Below are 18,323 nucleotides of genomic sequence, written 5' to 3' on the forward strand. Positions count from 1 at the left end.
AATTAAACATCTCTGTTAAAAGCCTGCTTGGAGCTGGTGCCAAAGGAAATTCCACTGTATTAACCCGTGCTCCCTCCAACCCTCCCCACCTCTGTAGCTTGCGCTGGGGAAAATTGTAAGAGGACGCTGGCTGTTGTAAGCTTTATAAGGTGACAGTAGCTCTCACATCCGTGGCTGAATGATCTTTGATGTTGAGTGACTTTTCCTGCATTTGGCAGGGGTATTCCCAGAGGATGGCAGGCAAATCAAACGCTCCTCTGAATTCAGCTGAGCATCAATCATCCTCATGAGGGAGTAAAAAAAAGAATATAACAATAGGTACCGGGAAAAATGATATGGTGGTCTGAGCTAGTAATTCCCAGGATGCAGGAAGAGTTTTGGGGGCCCTAGAAAATCCACTGCATAAAGAAAACCCGCCGCAATCTCCACCAGCATCTTATAGTTACCACCTCATTCTTGTCCCTTAAAATACAGTGTGCTTGTCCTTTAAAATACAGTGTGTCTTGTACATTAAAATACAGTGTGCTTCTACTCTCTGGCTTAGACTGCATCCTCTCATGTAAATTCCATCTGTTCTTGCTTGAGGGAGGGCAGACACAACCTTGACTTTATCCTCTTGATGAGAGTGATGTTTCATGGTATTGGGAGGATTTTCATTGGGTCAATTGCCTGATTGAGACATAGCCTTAGTGAGGTGACAAATAGCAGGCATTAATGTCTCTTTTTTAATGGTATGATGAATGGTCTAAGAGAAGGGTCAGCAAACTGTAGCCAGCCGCCTGTTTTTGTAAATAAGTGATTGGACCACAGCCAGACCAGTTCATTCATGAATTTTCTCTGGCTCCTTTTGCGTCGAGTAGTTGTGACAGAGACCTAATGGCCCACACAAAGCCAAAGATACTCCCTGGCCCCGGCCACCCCTGATCTAAGACCGTTCCCACAGTCCTCTGATGATAAGAATCACCTGGATCATTTGTTCAAAAGACAATTTCTGGGTCCAGCTTGGAACCCCTGAGTCAGAATCTCCAGGGAAGGGGCTTTGGGAAGGTAGAGTGAACAAGCTTCCTGGGTGATTCTTATCCCCAGGGAACTACTGGTCTCAGGTGTGCCTGCCTACCAGGTAAGGAGGAGGTTTTCAAAGAGGCAGTGGGGGTGGGGGGTTGGGCGGAGTTTGCCTTGGAGAGCACAGGCCTCGCGGTTTCACTGCTGGGACTGCATCCCAGCTCCGCTTCTCCCTGAGCTTCGCCACCTCAGGTAAGTTCCTTTTAACACTGTTTCCTCCGCTGAGAAGTGAGGGTCATGGTGGCCGGTTGGCAGTGTGTGTATATACGCTGAGAGCCTAATCCAAGGCTCGGTAGTGGTCACCCTCACTAAGAGGAGCAGCGCCATGTAAACACAGAAGACCCCGCTGTGGAAACATCTCATAAATAAGACAGGCCCAGCGGGGCTTTTCAGTAGTCCACGGTGTACAGCTGTTTTCCTCAGAAGGAAAAACTCCCTTAAAGGAATCTCCCATTACGTTCAGGACAGTATACGGCCCTTTAGAAACTCAGTTCTCCACAGAATGCTGAGTATTGCAAGAGGTTATCATTGGCTGTTTTAGGATATAGCTGAGTTTGCAAAGGAATATTTAATTTCATGATTGAAAACTCTGGTACTTAGCACGAGACAGACATATATATATATTCTGTTTCTGAGGTTAATGTTTTTAAAAACTCTTTGCCTGACGAGATCAAGCAATTTCAGCCATTCGTGTAGCTGTTGAAAGTCAGTTTTTAGATAAATTGCGCATAAATCCTTGCAAGATACAGGACCCAATAATACTTCAGGTTACCAGGGAGTTTCATATTTTACTAAAAGGGGGAAAAAGTCAATCTTGAATCTTTTAGTCCGATGACCAAAGAATTGCTCCATTGATTTTGTTCAGCTACTCAGGTGGGTGTGCAGTTGATCCTGATTGGATCTTATTTAAAGTTTACTTTTTCTGGGAAGTATTAATTCGAATGTAGTATGGGTAATACTGGAATACTAGAGCCTCTTTAAAGCCACTTTACACAGCTTGTGTAAACATCCTAGGGTAGTTTCCTCTTAACATTTTCACAAATATAGAACTTGAGTTTGCTGTATGTTTTCCTCTTTTTAAGAGAAGAGGGAGGTAAAGGCTTGGCTAAACAATGTACCTAAAACCCAGGCTAGAGGGCAATGGATTCATATTCTTAGAGGAACAGGTAAACAAGAACAGCATGAATTCTGCCAGGTATGATTTAGGTTTGTGAAGGAAGGAAAAAAAGCACACTTGGCAAATGAGTGTGGTTTGCTGATTTCTTTATTTTTAAACTTAGTTTTAAACGAAAGTACCAGTGAGACCCGAGAAAAACGAATCTGCAGAGGGCAGGGGGAGGGGTATTCTTCATTTGTATTACATGCAGTGTTGGAATCGTGCTGTGCCCTGAAACACAGCTGGATGAACAGGGTAGTTCAGGGTCTGCCTGGATTAACTCCTTAAGCAAATTTCTAGGCTGCCAGGCCGGCTGGTTGAGCTCCAGGCTGGTGGCTAGTGGTGCCGTGTTATTCCTTTCCGCTCACCTCAAGGCGAAAACCCGGAAGTGCCGACCACCAGTAGCTGCATGTACGCCTTGTGGAATGTCCAATGCTGAGAGATTCTCTTAGGCTCATGCCTCCTGTGCAGATGCTCCCCACACACACCCCCCCGCCCAGCTCCCAGAGTTCCCATGGCTCACACCTGGTGCCAGCCAGCAGCCGCGGACCTGCCTGTAGGCCCTCGTGAAGGCCTGCTGCTCGTCCTGAAAACCTGCTGCTACTCGAGAATCCAGAGGGGCTGCTCCTCATGGGGCGCCGTCTTGGCTAGAGGCTGCCTACATCTTCTGTGGGCTTTGCCTCCGTGGTTTCCAAGGGGGCAAATGGGGGCTGCCGGGCCTTATTTGACGGGAGACATGAATATCTGGGCTAGGTTCACTTCAGGGATTCATTGTTTTCCTGATAGGTATGAGTGATAATTTTTGTTTGTTTTGTATGTGGGTGGGGTCATGGAAATACTTGGGGATGGTAATCAAACTCAGCAGAACTGAGTTTGCTGTCACTTAGCAGTGTGATCTTGGGCAGGTCTTTTAACCTTTCTGGTCTCCATCTGTAGAATGGGAATTATAATACTAGTCTCATTTGCCTTTGAGATTGTCATGAAGAGAAAGTGAAATACATATACGAAAGTGCTTTCAGAATGGCAATGTACTCTGTATGCAGTGTGTGTGGCAGATAGCATCCCAGTTTGAATTTCAATGAGATTCAGAACTGTGATTAACAAGGCAAGCAGAGCCAGGATGGGGTGAGGCAAGCAGGGTGGGTAGGGCGCTAAGTGAAGGAGGCACTCCCTCACGGGGGTGTTTACATGCGGCTCTGAACCAGCAAGACGCTGAGAGTCAGTGTCTCCTTCAATTTTGCACTGTAGTCACCCTGCTTGCCTCACCCAAACCCCTGTCCTGAGTGAAAGTAAAATACATGCCCATGAAAATTATACATGTGATATACACTTTTGTTGTAACAAAGTCCACCAGTACCTAATCAACCTTGACAGATGTTACCGCTGGGACAATTTCTGGGGTGTCTTTCCTGGCGTTTTTCATACATGTACAACCTTAAACTAGCTTTTGTTCTCACCTCGTGGGCAGCACAGAAACATGGGGAAGAAACACCAATCTGATCTCAAAACCTCATGCGTGTTCTAGATCTTTGTCATGGGTGTATTTGTAGATAGACTCTGTGGAGGGGTCACACAGCACATGACACGGCCAAACATGTTGAAACTACGTCACCCAGCTTTCTCTCCCGTACACCAAGTCTTCAGTAGCTGCTCCAGGACCTCCACCTCCCCCGTCTTTAAAAACTCCAGGTACTTCTTTTCTTCCATCTCCTGGTTGGCTGGCTGGCTGGCTGCCTGCCTCTCTCATCCACTACTTCCTCTTTCATCTCCTCTCATGAAGACTGATCTGGCCATTTGAGGACTCTTTATCTCTCTTACTGTCTCCCAGATCAGTTCCATAAAGGATCTGGGTGGTAAAAAAAGACTCCCCTTCAGGCATGGGTATGAGGGAGAAAGGTTGTCAGTAGCTCCATAGGTTTTGTTCCTGACATATAATATCCATATGCACCTCTTCCCGGCCCCTCCTCCACACTTTTGAAATGCGATCACGCTGTCCCTAATGTCTTCTAACTCAGCGGTCCCCCACCTGTTCGGCAGCAGGGACCGGTTTCCTGGAAGAGAATGGTTCCACGGGGGAGGGGGCGGGGGGCTCAGGCAGTGGTGCAAGCGATGGGGAGCGGCAGATGAAGCTTCGCTGGCCTGCCCGCCGCTCACCCCGCCTCCAAACAGGCTGTGGAGCGCTGTTCTAACTGGCATTGTGTCACTTAACGATGCATCGCAGAGCTCTCCAGTGGTACTTCCAAGCTGATGTCATCGTTTTTAACAGCTGCCTGTATTCTACCCTGCCAGTGTGTCATAATTTAACCCCTTCTGTACTAGGAGATGTGTGTTTCTCCTTTTTCACTCTTGCAAATAATCTGCGTTGAAAATCCTCCTACACTTTTCACTTCCTTGTGTGCTTAGAAGTTTAATTTGCTGGGTCAAACAGGATGATGTGCATTTTGATAGCACATTATGGGAAGGTTGATTGTGAGCACGGCATGGGCTCTGTCCCTGATATTTTTCTTCCTGTCCAACCTCCGCTAGATGCACCTTCACATACAGTTTTCATTCACAGCTTGAGGGCTGTAAGGAACAACTGTCAGAGTTGTTTTTCTAAAATACCCTCGGTAAGCTATCGTGTATGGCACCAGTGTGACTGCTTTGGGAATGGTAGCTCCCAGGAGGAATGAGATGTTTCCCCTACTCCATATGGACCATCCTGCAGTTTGGCCTGCGGAGGCCTCGGGGTGCTTGAAGGCGCAGGAGAGGGAGCTGTGTGGACCCATCGCCGCCCAGTGGCCGCTGAGAGGACGACGGCCTTGTTCGCAGGCTCAGGCACCAAATCCCTGGGAACTCGTAGGAATGCTTGAGGGGCACTTTACTGGAGGCTGAAGTCCTGCATGAACAGCAGGGAGGTGGGAGCTAGTGACATCTGGGCTACTGTTACAGTGACTCCATGTGCAGCCATAGGCTGGCGCCTGGGGCAACTCAGGTGACTGTGGCTTTGGAGTGAATTTGCGTTTTATGGCTCACATGGTATCTACAGATATTAGAAGGAGACAGCGGCAATATGCCAGGAGCAAGTCGTTTCTGGGCAGTGCTTATCTGCCTTCAGGGACCTCTGCCATAACTCTGTGGTCCATAAGTTGGGAACCACTGAGGTGGGATATTGGAAAGCTGAGTGCAAATGAAATCATTAACTCAATGTCAAGGGGAGCGTGCTCTTGAAAGGAATCCTGGGGTGAGTTCTCACCATACGGAAGGAACACCCGGTTGTTCCCATTCAGGATCCTAAAATGACTCCCTAATGTAACAAATCAACTTCTCTGGGCAGCTTGTTACCCCTTCATAACGAGTCCTCACCCTATAATGAGCCCTGTCTCCTGTGGCTCTGATCAGGGCAGGTGCTGTCACTGCTATCGGCAAACAGAAGGCTTCTTTTTGCTTCTAAGTCATTGCTTCTGCTTTTTGTACCTCCGTGAAACGCCACCTCCGTCCCTTTGGTAATCTAAAGCCTACCATCTTTGCTGCCCTTCTTAACGCCCACTGCTCCAAGTCCTCTCAGCAACTTGGGCTTTTAGTGACTTTGGATTTTGTGAACTCCTGAAGCTTTTACACTTGGTGTCAGACATTTGCTGTGGTCTCTGTTTCGGGTCTGTCACTTGTCTTCTCGGCTAGACTGTGACTTCTGACATCAGTGATGCTTCATGTTTTCATAGCTCCTTGAAGGGAGTTGCTGGACACAAAATAGTGTAATATTTCAGTGACTTGCTGCATGATAAAAAAATGAAAGCCTTTTTGTAAATGGAGATGTTCATATATTAGATCTGCTTTATGTAGACATTTTAAAAATCTTTCATTCATTCAGTCACGCATACGCACGCACACACGCACGTACACTCCTCATACAGGGCTGGTCACAGGTGTAGGCGCATAGCCTTCCGCTTAGAACAGAGATGTGTTCCTGCGAAAAGCATGCCCACCAATGTGGACAGTCAAGCCGATGGTTCATAAAAACGGAGCCAATCTGCTTGGATCGAGACTGGGCATCCAGACCCCGTGGATCACGTGTCCACTTTCCCAGGCCTGGCGTGCTGCTCGGAAAACACTTGTTGGGTGAGTCGTGGCCATGTATCTATTGGATTCAGCTCTGTTTCCTCTTGCTCTGCTTTGTGTTGACTTTATGTGAACAGTGGATTGCTGGCCTCTGGGTTAAGGGGAGTTATTTAATGCACACAGGCCAATGAACAACCACTAACTGTTGCGAGTTCAGGGGATCTAATATCTTGGGAGGATTTATACCAATTACTTAACTGCCTGAATACCAACCTTCCTATTAGTTTTATGATAAGATGCGCTTAGGTCTCACGTTTATCCCGAGAAGACAGCCTTATCCAAATCATCTATATTTTAGCAGGCAGTACCAAACTTCAGGCCTCAGAAACACATTTTAAATAATTCTTGCCATGCCATGTATTTTAAGTATCATTAAAAAGCCACTTTCTTACTTTTAAAAATATGTGTGCAGTAGATTTTGTGAAGCCTATAATAAGTCTATGAACAATTGATTACTTTCCCACAGGTATAGGTTCAGATTTTTATTCTGCTTGCCAAATGAAAAATCTAGTATGCGTGGGTCCTTTATCTTATTTATGCCCTCTGAATAGAATCACCATGTTCCCAAACAAAGAGAAATGGGTTACTCGGATTGAGTAGCCTAATCCCTTCCTGTGGTGGGCAAAGGAGTTTGTGCAGCTCTAAACTAGGAAGCATGGATTTCCCTTTCAAATGCCTCATTTTCTTATTCTTTGCCTTTCAGTCAGCTCCATGTAAACTGGGTCAGAATATAACATGGGTGCTGAGGTGAGTTTCGGCTGCTGGTGGAATGTGCGTGTGATGGAAATAGGTCGCTTTAGGACCCAAGGATGATGCAGAGAGAGGTTTACAGTCAAAGATAATAATCGTTCTGTCCTTTAGTTAGCATTCCTGGTTTCTTTTCTTTTTTTTAACTGAACAGTATGTGCCAATGGCCCCCACGTACTTTCGTCTCAGTTTTCTGGCCCTCATTGCTACAAGTTGGTTATGGCGTTGGCTGCTTTCCCAGCATTCATTCTCTCCCTGATCATGAACCATGGCTCAGCACCCTGGTTGAGGGATAGGGAAGGATGGGGTATCATCATGCTCCCCTGTGCCTAAGTCTCTTCTGAATTACTCCCTCTCCACCCTTCCATCTGAGAGTCCTGGATACTTGTTAAGCCCCCAGAACAGACGAGGTGGGGGAATTGGGCACCTTGTGCAGGTGACAGTGGCATAGATATAGCGCCTCGCCCATAACTAAGGTGGGAGTAGAAACAGCCTTCTGAGCTGGGGCGGCGGGTGAGCACACAGCTCTCACTCCACAAACAAGGATGAAATAGGCAGCGCACAGAGGCTCAAGAGACCGCTCTGATGAGTAACTCTGAGTACAGGGGGCCATGGCGGTGCTCTGTGAGCTTGGACACTTACACTGGGTCTACACTGTGGACAATCTCAAGGACCATGGTGGTGAGTGTGAACCGATTCGGCCTTGAGGGGCCAGGAGGGCTTTTCAGCTGGAGACTTTTGAGAGTGTGATTGGACCCGCGGCTTTTGAAATTGTCTTAAAGAGAATTGAGAAGTTGTCCTGTTTAGTGGTTTTAAAACTTTGCTTTGATGATCTCCCCGAGGGGCTGTTCTGGTGGGAGGATCTGGGGAAAGAAGCCGAGAGGCTGGAACCTTGGGCTCCTTTTCCCACTGATTCAGCAGTTCCGCCTCTGTTTTACTTCTTAAGCTGCCAGGTAAGAGTCCCTTCATCCATCCTTTCCTCTGTCCTTTCCTCCTTTCCTCCCTTCCTGTGGTTAAACACATAAGTTGGAAACTTTTGTTAACTGTTTTTAAGTGTACAGCTCAGTAGTGTTAAGTATACTCAGTGTTAAATAGATCTCCAGACTTTTTCCTCTTGCAAACTGCAACTCTAGTCTCTTTCAATAACAATTCCCCCTTTTCACCTCCCTCCAGCCCTTGGTAACCACCATCCTACATTGTTTCTATGAATTTGACTAGCCAAGTAAGATTTCTTTTCAAAAAGCAATCAAGCAGCTGAGAAGGTTTGATAGCCTCCTGATGTATCCATCATTCCTCACTGTCTGCACCCGCCCCCCAGACAGGGAGGAAACTGAAATCCCAGAGGTCCTGGGAGGCCCAGGTGGCCACACAATGCAGATGTTATTCACACGGATACTTAAGCCGGATTGCCAGGTTCACATTTTGGCTCTGATGCTCTGTATGTGACACTGGGCAAGTGATGTAACGCAGTGCCCCAGTTTGCTCATCGGTTAAAGGGACGTGATGGTAACAGAATCTGCTTTATAGCCTTGTTGTGAAGATTAAGTGAGGTAATCTACATAAAGCACTGGGAATAGGGCCTGACACTTATGTACGTGTCTGCTATGATTGTTAAGTGACTTCCTAGCATGACACAGTTCCTTGGAAGGAGAGCTGTGACTTTGGGCCTACAACCAGCTCCCGTGGTGCATGTCTTTTGAGTTTCCACTTAAGACTGAATAGATAGATAGCTTTGACTGGCAAGGTTTCCTCCTACACATCCCTATCTTTCATCTAGGGCATGCCATTGATCTTGAAGGATGCTCCATCAGTATCTTAATCCTCAGGGGGAAAGTCATGCAGTTCACATCATACAGCACAAGAAGGCCGGTCATGCGATGGCATTAATTCAACAGTTATTTATGGAATGCTTTGCTGTAAGGACACCTGGGGTAGATGCTGGGGACACTGAGCAAACCAGCCCCAAATCCCTGCTCTCGAGGAGCTTGTGTTGTCTTGGGGCAAACCTTTGTAATGCAGCCCTTTTAATCAATGAAATGTTTTTCCTGAACTCATCTAGCTAAGGAAGATGAAAAGTTTGCTTAAAAATATTCAGGTTTGGAAAGGAACGCTCTAGACCTGTTGCTGATGGTGCTTTCGAAAACTGGTTCGTAAAAATAGACACTAAAAATGGTGTAGAAATACTGGTGATTTCAGATTTGAGGCGATTTTTCAGATACAAAGTTTGCAAGTCGGTTTATCTCCAGTGTTTATTCTGGGGTTGCGTGTGCAGTACAGTCCCTCATACTTAGAACTCGGTAAGGACAGCATAAGACTCACTTTACCTGTGCTTCAATCAGATGTCGGGAGGAATGTGGGATTCCTCCTGCCTACGCCTCTCCTGGGCTTCCTCCTTTCCTCCTCAATGTGGGCAGATGACATTCAGACTCAGAGGAAGCAGAAGCAGGGGTAGTGCTGTTGGGACTGATCTTCCAGAGGGAAGAAAATAGGAATTGCCATCACAGGCTGGGGCTTTCCAGCTACAAGAAAAGATCTGCGGTACAGATATCATGCTGCTTGCTACCTCCTTGGCTATTTGGGTCATAGCCGGTGCTGTAAAGCACAGCTCTTCTTTCCTGGGGTCCTACAAGTACTTCATTGGTAGGTACTTCCCAACACAGCATTTCCAGGGTGCCACTGCTAGTCAGTCAAGGTTGCTGGGTGATAGGCATCCCATGTACTGTTAGAAACTGCTGGGACCTGTGTGGCGGCCTTAAAGCTAACGGACACAATCACCCGCAGCCGTGGCCCATTGTTCATTGCCCGCTATCCCCACTTGTTTCCCGTTAAGAGACTGCTATTTTGTTCAGCTAGGGTGGAGAACCCTTGATCTTAGGGAGCAGGGGGACCCCTCTTTTAACCCTAAGGGATGAAGCGTGGAGGTCTGGGCCAGTTGTAATAAACCCATTCCCAAACCCAAACCCAAACCCATCCTCCTTTACAACTCTAAGTGTCAATGTGACACTGGCCAACGAGTCTGGTGGTTTCTAGGAAATATTTTTAAAAATTTCCCATATAGGACTTCCCTGATGGCGCAGTGGTTAAGTATCTGCCTGCCAATGCAGGGGACACAGGTTCGAGCCCTGGTCTGGGAAGATCCCACATGCCGCGGAGCAACTGGGCCCGTGAGCCACAACTGCTGAGCCTGCGCGTCTGGAGCCTGTGCTCCACAACAAGAGAGGCCGCGATAGTGAGAGGCCCGCGCACCGCAACGAAGAGTGGCCCCCGCTCGCCGCAGCTAGAGAAAGCCCTCGCACAGAAACGAGGACCCAACGCAGCCAAAAATAAATTAAGTATTTTTTTTAAAAAAAGAGAGCTTTAAAACCAAAGGTCAGGGGAATGACTGCTAATGAGTTTGGGGCTTCTTTTTGGGAGGATGAAAATGTTCTAAAATTGATCGTGGTGATGAATGTACCAAAAGAATTTAATTGTACACTTTAATGGGTGAATCGTATGGTATGTGTATTGTCTCTCAATAAAGCTGTTATTTAAAAAAAAAATGGTCTGCAGGTAGCTAGACTTAAATTATAAAAACAAATATTAAGCCTGCAAAAAAAAATACATAGGGGATAAAATACTTGTTATATTTATGCAATTTTAAAATAGCTAAATGCCGTGTTACTGCACAAAATTTCACTGGTTAGGAAAAACAACAAATTGGAAACAGTGTCTGCCTTCAGGAGTAACTGGATGGGACAGAAGAGACTTATTTTTTTCCCTGTATACTTTTATAACTTCTGATTTGATACATGTATTAAAAAAATAAGTGTACGTATAATTAGTAACAACAGTGTCATACCTCTCCTTAGTACAAGTATAAACTCCCAGGTTGCATATTTTGTTCTGAAAAGAATTAAGAATGAAATATATATGTTTTTAAAAATCAGTCAAAGGAAGTAAAAAACTGAAAGATTCTTACATTTGTCTCATCTCACACTAAAAAGCATTTAGTCATTTCTCTGTTATTAGGCATTATAATCAGGCAGAATTCTTTCTTACCCAACAGTCTGACACATCTTTAAACAATGACACAGTTGCCCATTCCCTCCTCCTTGAAAACTTCCTTTCCTTCATTTCTAGTACATCGCACTCTCCTGGTCTTCCTCCTCCCTCAATAACCTCTTATTAATCTCCTTTGCTGAATTCCTCTTCATTTCCCAAGAAGGTGTCCAGAAGGTAAGTTCCATGAAGGTGGGAATTTTTGTCAGCTTTGTTCACTACTGTATTCCCAAAGGCTAAAAAAAGTACCCAGAACCATACTCAATAAATCACTGTTGAATGAATACATGAGTGAATCAGCACCTCCAGGCTCACATTTTGAAAAGCCATAGAAGTAAACTATATTCCACATAACCTTTATGCTTAATCTACTTTATTACATTATATTTCTCTGAACATTGATAATCAATACACTGTTTATTATTTGATTAGCCAAAATACTTCATTCCCTGCTCTTTCTCCATCAATGTGTTTTACACAGTATGTGCAAAACGCACATTTAACAGCTCTTATACTACTTCTAAAAGCATAAACGTAGCATAGAAAAAGAGCAGCTGTTGCTATGGGAATTTTCACTTTTGTTTCTAGTATTAATGTTGAATTAACACAATGACATACTTTAGTAATTTTAAAAAAGGGGGGGACACCCCACTAGACTTAACTGAGATATCACAGTAAAGACAACACCCGGAAAGTGCCCGAGGCCCGCGCGCGCCCGAGTCGCACTCCCCGGAGGCTTCGGGACGCCGACCGGGCGCGGTCGCGCGGGGGCGGGGCTCGCGCAGACGTCGGCCCGGGGCGGGGCTGGGGAATCGCGCAGGGGGCGGTGCGTGGTGACGTCGGGCGCCCGGGCGGAGCTGTGGCTGTGGTGGTTGTGGTGGTGGCGGTGGCGGCGGCGGCGGCGGCGCCCGGCCGGCAGCGGCAGCTCTGAGCAGGGTGAGAGGGCCGCGGTGGCGGCAGCTCGGGGTCGGGCGGCGCCTGGAGCTTCCCGCCCGTCGCTGGCGCTAGGCCCCTCGGCTCTCCTCCGCCCGCTCCTCCTCACGGCCCTGGCTGGGTCCCGGCAGCGCGCCCCCGGGGAGGGCGGAGCCGTAGGTGAGGCTGGCGGGCGGGAGGCTGGGAGCTGGCGGGCGGGGGCTCTGGGCTGCGGGCCGGCGCGGGCGCACACGGCAGGCGCCGGGCGGGCGGCGTCTGTCTCCTCCCGCATGCCGTAGGAGGCGGTGCGGCGCAAACAGTGGGCCGCCGCCTCCGCCGCTGCTTCAGGGAGCCAGTCACGCAGAGCCAGGGGCGGGCCGCCCCGAGGAGCCTGGCGCCCGCGGACAGGTGGGCTTCCCGCCCGGAGGCCCTCGGGCTGCCCGCACGGCCCGGGAGACCCGCTAGCGGCCTGTCCGCGGTTCACCTCGGCGGCCGGGGAGGGAGGGAGGGCGGCGCGGACGGCCGTCCCGGTCCTCGCGGGCGGCGCCACCAGGGAAGTCCTTTACAGGTCTTTTAAAAGCGTTCTGTCTCTTCTCTATCTGGTTATGTTCTCTATCTGGTTATGTATATTTTTTCTTTTCTTCCTGCCTTCCTCAGAAAATCTCTACCTACCCAGCTTTAGAGCAGGAAATTATCCGATTGAATTCTAGCTGTTTCTTTAACAAAAAATTGTTTGTAATGGTATAAACAGAAGAATCTTAGTTTGAACGAATAAAAATGACTCATTTATGTTAATTCTGCATCTGGTATTAGTCAGGTTTATGGCTTTTATTTCCTAAAATCGTTCTAGAAATATTTATTATGATTTTGTTCCTTATATTTTTATCTGCATTATATTGTTATTTCCATGGAAGGTTCTGGACTGTTTCCAAATAAATTCCTTAGAAGGGATTGTTCCTGGCACACTGTTACTTCTGATGCCCTTACATTTGTCAAAGAGAAAATGAGGGTTTTTTTGGACCTAAACTGAGAAGAATTATAGTGGAGGGAAGATGAGAGATGTATTTCTTTAACTGCCATTTATGTCTGATCCTGCGAGAGTACAGAATTTTTGATGGGTGTGTCTTCAATTTTGTGGACCCAGGCGTTGCCCACTGCCCAGCTCCTCTGACTATACCTGACCCAGATGGTCAGTTTCTGTCTTTTCTGTATTGATCGTAGGTGGAGGAGTTACTGATGGCCATGGAGAAGGTAAAACAGGAGCTGGAGTCCATGAAGGCGAAGCTGTCCTGCACTCAGCAGTCACTGACAGAGAAGGAAACTCATGTGACCAACCTTCGGGCCGAGAGAAGAAAACACTTAGAGGAAGTTCTGGAGATGAAGTAAGTTTTATAATATTGTTCTTCAGGCATATGCTTAGTTGAAATACTTGTCCTCATCGCTTTCATCTTCTGGCCCCGTTTGTCACGCCTGACACGCTTAGCCTAATTTTAATGCTCACTTGTGTTTCTCACTCCTTAGAACAAATTTGGGACAAATCCTCGTCAACTAGAAACTTTTTTTGCCTCCCTGTCATTGAATTTTGCAGTCCTCTAGAGTGTATGTATCCGTATGCAATTGTGTCTCTGAAGTTCCTAAGACCTTCTGGAAAGTTCTGGCAAGTTGTTGAGCTTTCTGAGGAAGATAACCATTGCTCCTGAGGTCATACGATGGCTAGGCAATTTTAAAAACATTTTTTATTATAAACATTTCCAAAGGTACACAAAAGTAGAGAATAGTATAGTGAACCTCCTTATACCCATCCCCCATATTTCACCATTAACATTTGCCACATTCTCCAGTCAGTTTTGACAAAATTGTCACTTTTAGCAGAACCATTCTTTACATCATTTTCGTACTTTCCAGGCATCTTGCAGCTGTATATATCTGCTGTGCAGAATACAGCTGCTGCTTTTTCTCCTCTGTGACTTTGAAAAGTTCTGGTTTCCTTCTCTTCAGAACAAGTATGTCTCTTTTTTAAGTCCCTTAGTACTTTCTCCATCACTCCAATCCCCACCCCTATGTAATTGTCCTGCTCTCATTTTACTGAAACCAAGTCTATGCTGGGACCCCTCAGTTACCTTCATCACCTCAGCAGTTACCTGTGTTCTTGTCGTCGTCGTCTCTTCTGACTCAGAGGAGATACTGTCTCTCCTTCACCAAGCTCGCTTCTTATTTCTATCACAGATTTAAGCTCTGGTTCCCTCCTCTGCAATCTGTCTCCATTAATTTTCTTTCACATAATCTTTGCTCACTTTCTGTTAGTTCCTTCTTCTCTGCAGTAAATATGCACTCTCTCTGACCTAAAGTAAACAGTCTTTCTGAGCCCAGCCAGTGCTTGAAGCTAACATCCCCTCTTCTTTTCTGCTACTTTGAACTATCAATAAATGTTGAATATGAGAATTACAAAGTAGCAGAGGATCTTGTCATGACACCTCAGCATACGGGGCATGATTGTTTTGATATCATGACGGCAGCCCAGGAGTTGAGGAAACAAATATCGGGGTGTCCCCTGTGCTTATGGATTATTAGGACACAGTGGGAGGTTAAGAGAGCCTGATCTTTCAGAAAAGAATTACAGGTGATGTGCTCTCGGAAGTGACAGATACTGGAGCCAGAAATAGGTTGATACGCAGGGAGAACGGGGAGAATTTAGGGTTCTGAGTATCGTGATGAGAAAGTTTGCTTCTTACGAGCAGGTTAGTAGAGGCAGTTGAAGACAAGGTTTTATCCCTGATGATAAGAACATAGAGGAAGGATGGGTATAATATTCGGGAATACAAGGTATCGATGTGATACTCCTAAGCACAAACAGGCCCTGCTAAAGCAACGGTGTAGGAGTATTGTTTCGTTTTCTCTGTGTACCAATATCTTGACTTGACTTGTCACATCTTTCCCACTCAGTTCAAGTGTCTATAGCAAAACAGTGGTGGATTTGTGAAGGAATTTTCCTTTATTATTAGAATTTTGAAACGATATGAAAGAATTTTTTAAAGAATGCTTGACTTTAAACCATTAAAAGGGAATTGCGTGTGATTTTCTTTTTTTTTAATTGTTATTATTTTTGGAACCACAGTACTAAACTTTCTTATGGACTTCCCTTGCCAACCCAGGTTAGAGATTACATTTCAGAAAAATACTGTGATTTGCAAGACTGTTTTTGGTAAGGTCAAACACTCACACACTAAGGCATGGGATGAGTCATTAAAGTATTCAGAGAATTTATAAGTGGTATAGAAATTTGATGAATAAACATTAAATAAAAGTTCTAGAAATAAGGTGTTAAAACCTGGCTCTGACAGGTGACCTGTCTCTTAAATCACCTTCCTCATTTGCTCAGGAGATACTACTACAGCATCATGCTGTTATTAGATTTTCTACAAGTTTTTTGTCATGCAGATTTACTGACTTAAAAGTTTTTAAAGTAGTCTTTGCTTTAATTTGCACTTAAATTTCTCCTTGTTGTTGTCTCTCATTTTCATATCTTAATAAAATGGTTGTTTAATACCTTTCTTTTAACAAATTAAGCACTTCAGGCCTAATCGTCTATCCAAACATGCTGTTGAGAGTGGTGGCTAATCCCAAACTCCTACTGTATCCCTCCTCCACACTCTTTTCTCCTTTGGTAACCGTAAGTTTGTTTTCTATGTCTGTGGGTCTATTTCTGTTTTGTATATAAGTTCATTTGTATCTGTTTTTTTTTTTTTTTACGTTCCACATATAAGCAATATCATGATATTTGTCTTTCTCTGTCTGGATTACTTCACTTAGTATGATAATCTCTAGGTCCATGCATGTTGCTGCAAATGGCATTATTTCATTCCTTTTTATGGCTGAATAATATTCCATTGTGTGTGTGTGTGTGTGTGTGTGTGTGTGTGTGTGTGTGTGTGTGTATGTGTGTGTTTACATATATATGTATAAATACATAAAACACATCTTCTTTATCCATTCACCTATTGATGGACATTTAGGTTACTTCCATGTCTTGGCTATTGTAATAGAGCTGCAGTGAACACTGGGTTGCATGTATCTTTTTGAATTATGTTTTTCTCTGGATATATGCCCAGGAGTGGGATTGCTGGATCATATGGTAACTGTATTTTTAGTTTCTTCAGGAACCTCCATACTGTTCTCCATAGTGGGTGCACCAATTTACATTCCCACCATCAGTGTAAGAAGGTTCCCTTTTCTCCATGCCCTCTCCAGCATTTATTGTTTGTAGATTTTTTTGATGATGGCCACTCTTACTGATGTGAGGTGATATCTCATTGTTGTTTTGCTTTGCATTTCTCTAATAATTAGCAGTGTTGAGCATCTTTTCATGTGCCTTTTGGCCATCTATATGTCTTCTTTGGAGAAATGTCTATTTAGATCTTCTGCCCATTTTTTGATTGGGTGGTTTGTTTTTTGATATTGAGCTGCATGAGCTGCTTGTATATTTTGGAGATTAATCCTTTGTCAATTGCTTCAGTTGCAAATATTTTCTCCCATTCTGAGGGTTGTCTTTTCATCTTGTTTATGGTTTCCTTTGCTGTGCAAAAGCTTTGAAGCTTCATTAGGTCCCATTTGTTTATTTTTGTTTTTATTTCCATTTCTCTAGGAGGTGGGTCAAAAAGGATCTTTCTGTGATTTATGTCATAGAGTGTTCTGCCCCTGTTTTCCTCTAAGAGTTTTATAGTGTCTTGCCTTACATTTAGGTCTTTAGTCCATTTTGAGTTTATTTTTGTGTATGGTATTAGGGAGTGTTCTGATTTCATTCTTTTACATGTACCTGTCCAGTTTTCCCAGCACCACTTATTGAAGAGGCTGTCTTTTCTCCAGTGTATATTCTTGCCTCCTTTATCAAAGATAAGGTGACCATATGTGTGTGGGTTTATCTCTGGGCTTTCTGTCCTGTTCCACTGATCTATATTTCTGTTTTTGTGCCAGTACCATACTCTCTTGATTACTGTACCTTTGTAGTATTGTCTGAAGTCAGGGAGCCTGATTCCTCCAACTCCATTTTTCTTTCTCAAGATTGCTTTGGCTATTCGGGGTCTTTTGTGTTTCCATGCAAATTGTGAAATTTTTTGTTTTAGTTCTGTGAAAAATGCCATCGGTAGTTTGATAGGGATTGCACTGAACCTGTAGATTGCTTTGGGTAGTATAGTCATTTTCACAATGTTGATTGTGGATTTGTCCATTTCTTCCAGGTTGTCCATTTTATTGGCGTATGGTTGCTTGTAGTAATCTCTCATGATCCTTTGTATTTCTGCAGTGTCAGTTGTTACTTCTTTTTCATTTCTAATTCTATTGATCTGAGTCTTCTCAGACTTTATTCTTGATGAGTCCGGCTAATGGTTTATCAATTTTGTTTATCTTCTCAACGAACCAGCTTTTAGTTTTATTGATCTTTGGTATCGTTTCCTTCATTTCTTTTTCATTTATTTCTGATCTGATCTTTATGATTTCTTTCCTTCTGCTAACTTTGGGGTTTTTTTGTTCTTCTTTCTCTAATTGCTTTAGGTAGAAGGTTAGGTTGTTTATTTGCGATGTTTCTTGTTTCTTGAGGTAGGATTGTATTGCTATAAACTTCCCTCTTAGAACTGCTTTTGCTGCATCCCATAGGTTTTGGGTCGTCGTGTTTTCATTGTCATTTGTTTCTAGGTATTTTTTGATTTCCTCTTTGATTTCTTCAGTGATCTCTTGTTTATTAAGTAGTGTATTGTTTAGCCTCCATGTGTTTGTAGTTTTTACAAATTTTTTCCTGTAATTGATATCTAGTCTCATAGCATTGTGGTCAGGAAAGATACTTGATACAATTTCAGTTTTCTTGAATTTGTCAAGGCTTGCTTTGTGACCCAAGATATGATCTATCCTGGAGAATGTTCCATGAGCACCTGAGAAGAAAGTATATTCTGTTGTTTTTGGATGGAATGTCCTATAAATATCAATTAAGTCCATCTTGTTTAATGTATCATTTAAAGCTTGTGTTTCCTTATTTATTTTCATTTTGGATGATCTGTCCATTGGTGAAAGTGGGATGTTAAAAGTCCCCTACTATGATTGTGTTACTGTCGATTTTCCCTTTTACGGCTGTTAGCCTTTGCCTTATGTTTTGAGGTGCTCCAATGTTGGGTGCCTAAATATTTGCAATTGTTATATTCTTGTTGGATTGATCCCTTGATCATTATGTAGTGTCCTTCCTTGTCTCTTGTAACATTCTTTATTGTAAAGTCTGTTTTGTCTGATAAGAGAATTGTTACTCCAGCTTTCTTTTGATTTCCAT

At 44.5% G+C, this 18,323-nt stretch overlaps 2 protein-coding genes across 2 annotated transcripts in view; both read left to right on the forward strand.

Annotated features, from left to right (window-relative positions):
* Positions 1-10,315, forward strand: part of LOC309653702 (uncharacterized protein) — a 45,626-nt gene extending 35,311 nt beyond the window's left edge. The window contains exon 3 of the transcript XR_014259377.1: positions 10,122-10,315. The gene's annotated coding sequence lies outside the window, so the exon portion shown is untranslated. The remainder of the gene's footprint in view (positions 1-10,121) is intronic.
* Positions 10,316-10,507: 192 nt separating this feature from the next.
* The window catches only part of LOC309653701 (ELKS/Rab6-interacting/CAST family member 1-like), a gene marked incomplete at its 5' end in the record, with an annotated part of 129,269 nt that continues 121,453 nt past the window's right edge, over positions 10,508-18,323 (forward strand). Inside the window, 4 exon segments of the mRNA XM_082478539.1 lie at positions 10,508-10,513; positions 11,183-11,278; positions 11,797-12,193; positions 13,235-13,395. Coding sequence (XP_082334665.1) covers positions 10,508-10,513; positions 11,183-11,278; positions 11,797-12,193; positions 13,235-13,395 — 660 coding nt within the window.

The sequence above is a fragment of the Balaenoptera physalus genome (assembly GCF_965194825.1).
Source record: "Balaenoptera physalus genome assembly, contig: HAP1_SCAFFOLD_943, whole genome shotgun sequence".
In the NCBI taxonomy this organism is placed as follows: Eukaryota; Metazoa; Chordata; class Mammalia; order Artiodactyla; family Balaenopteridae; genus Balaenoptera; species Balaenoptera physalus.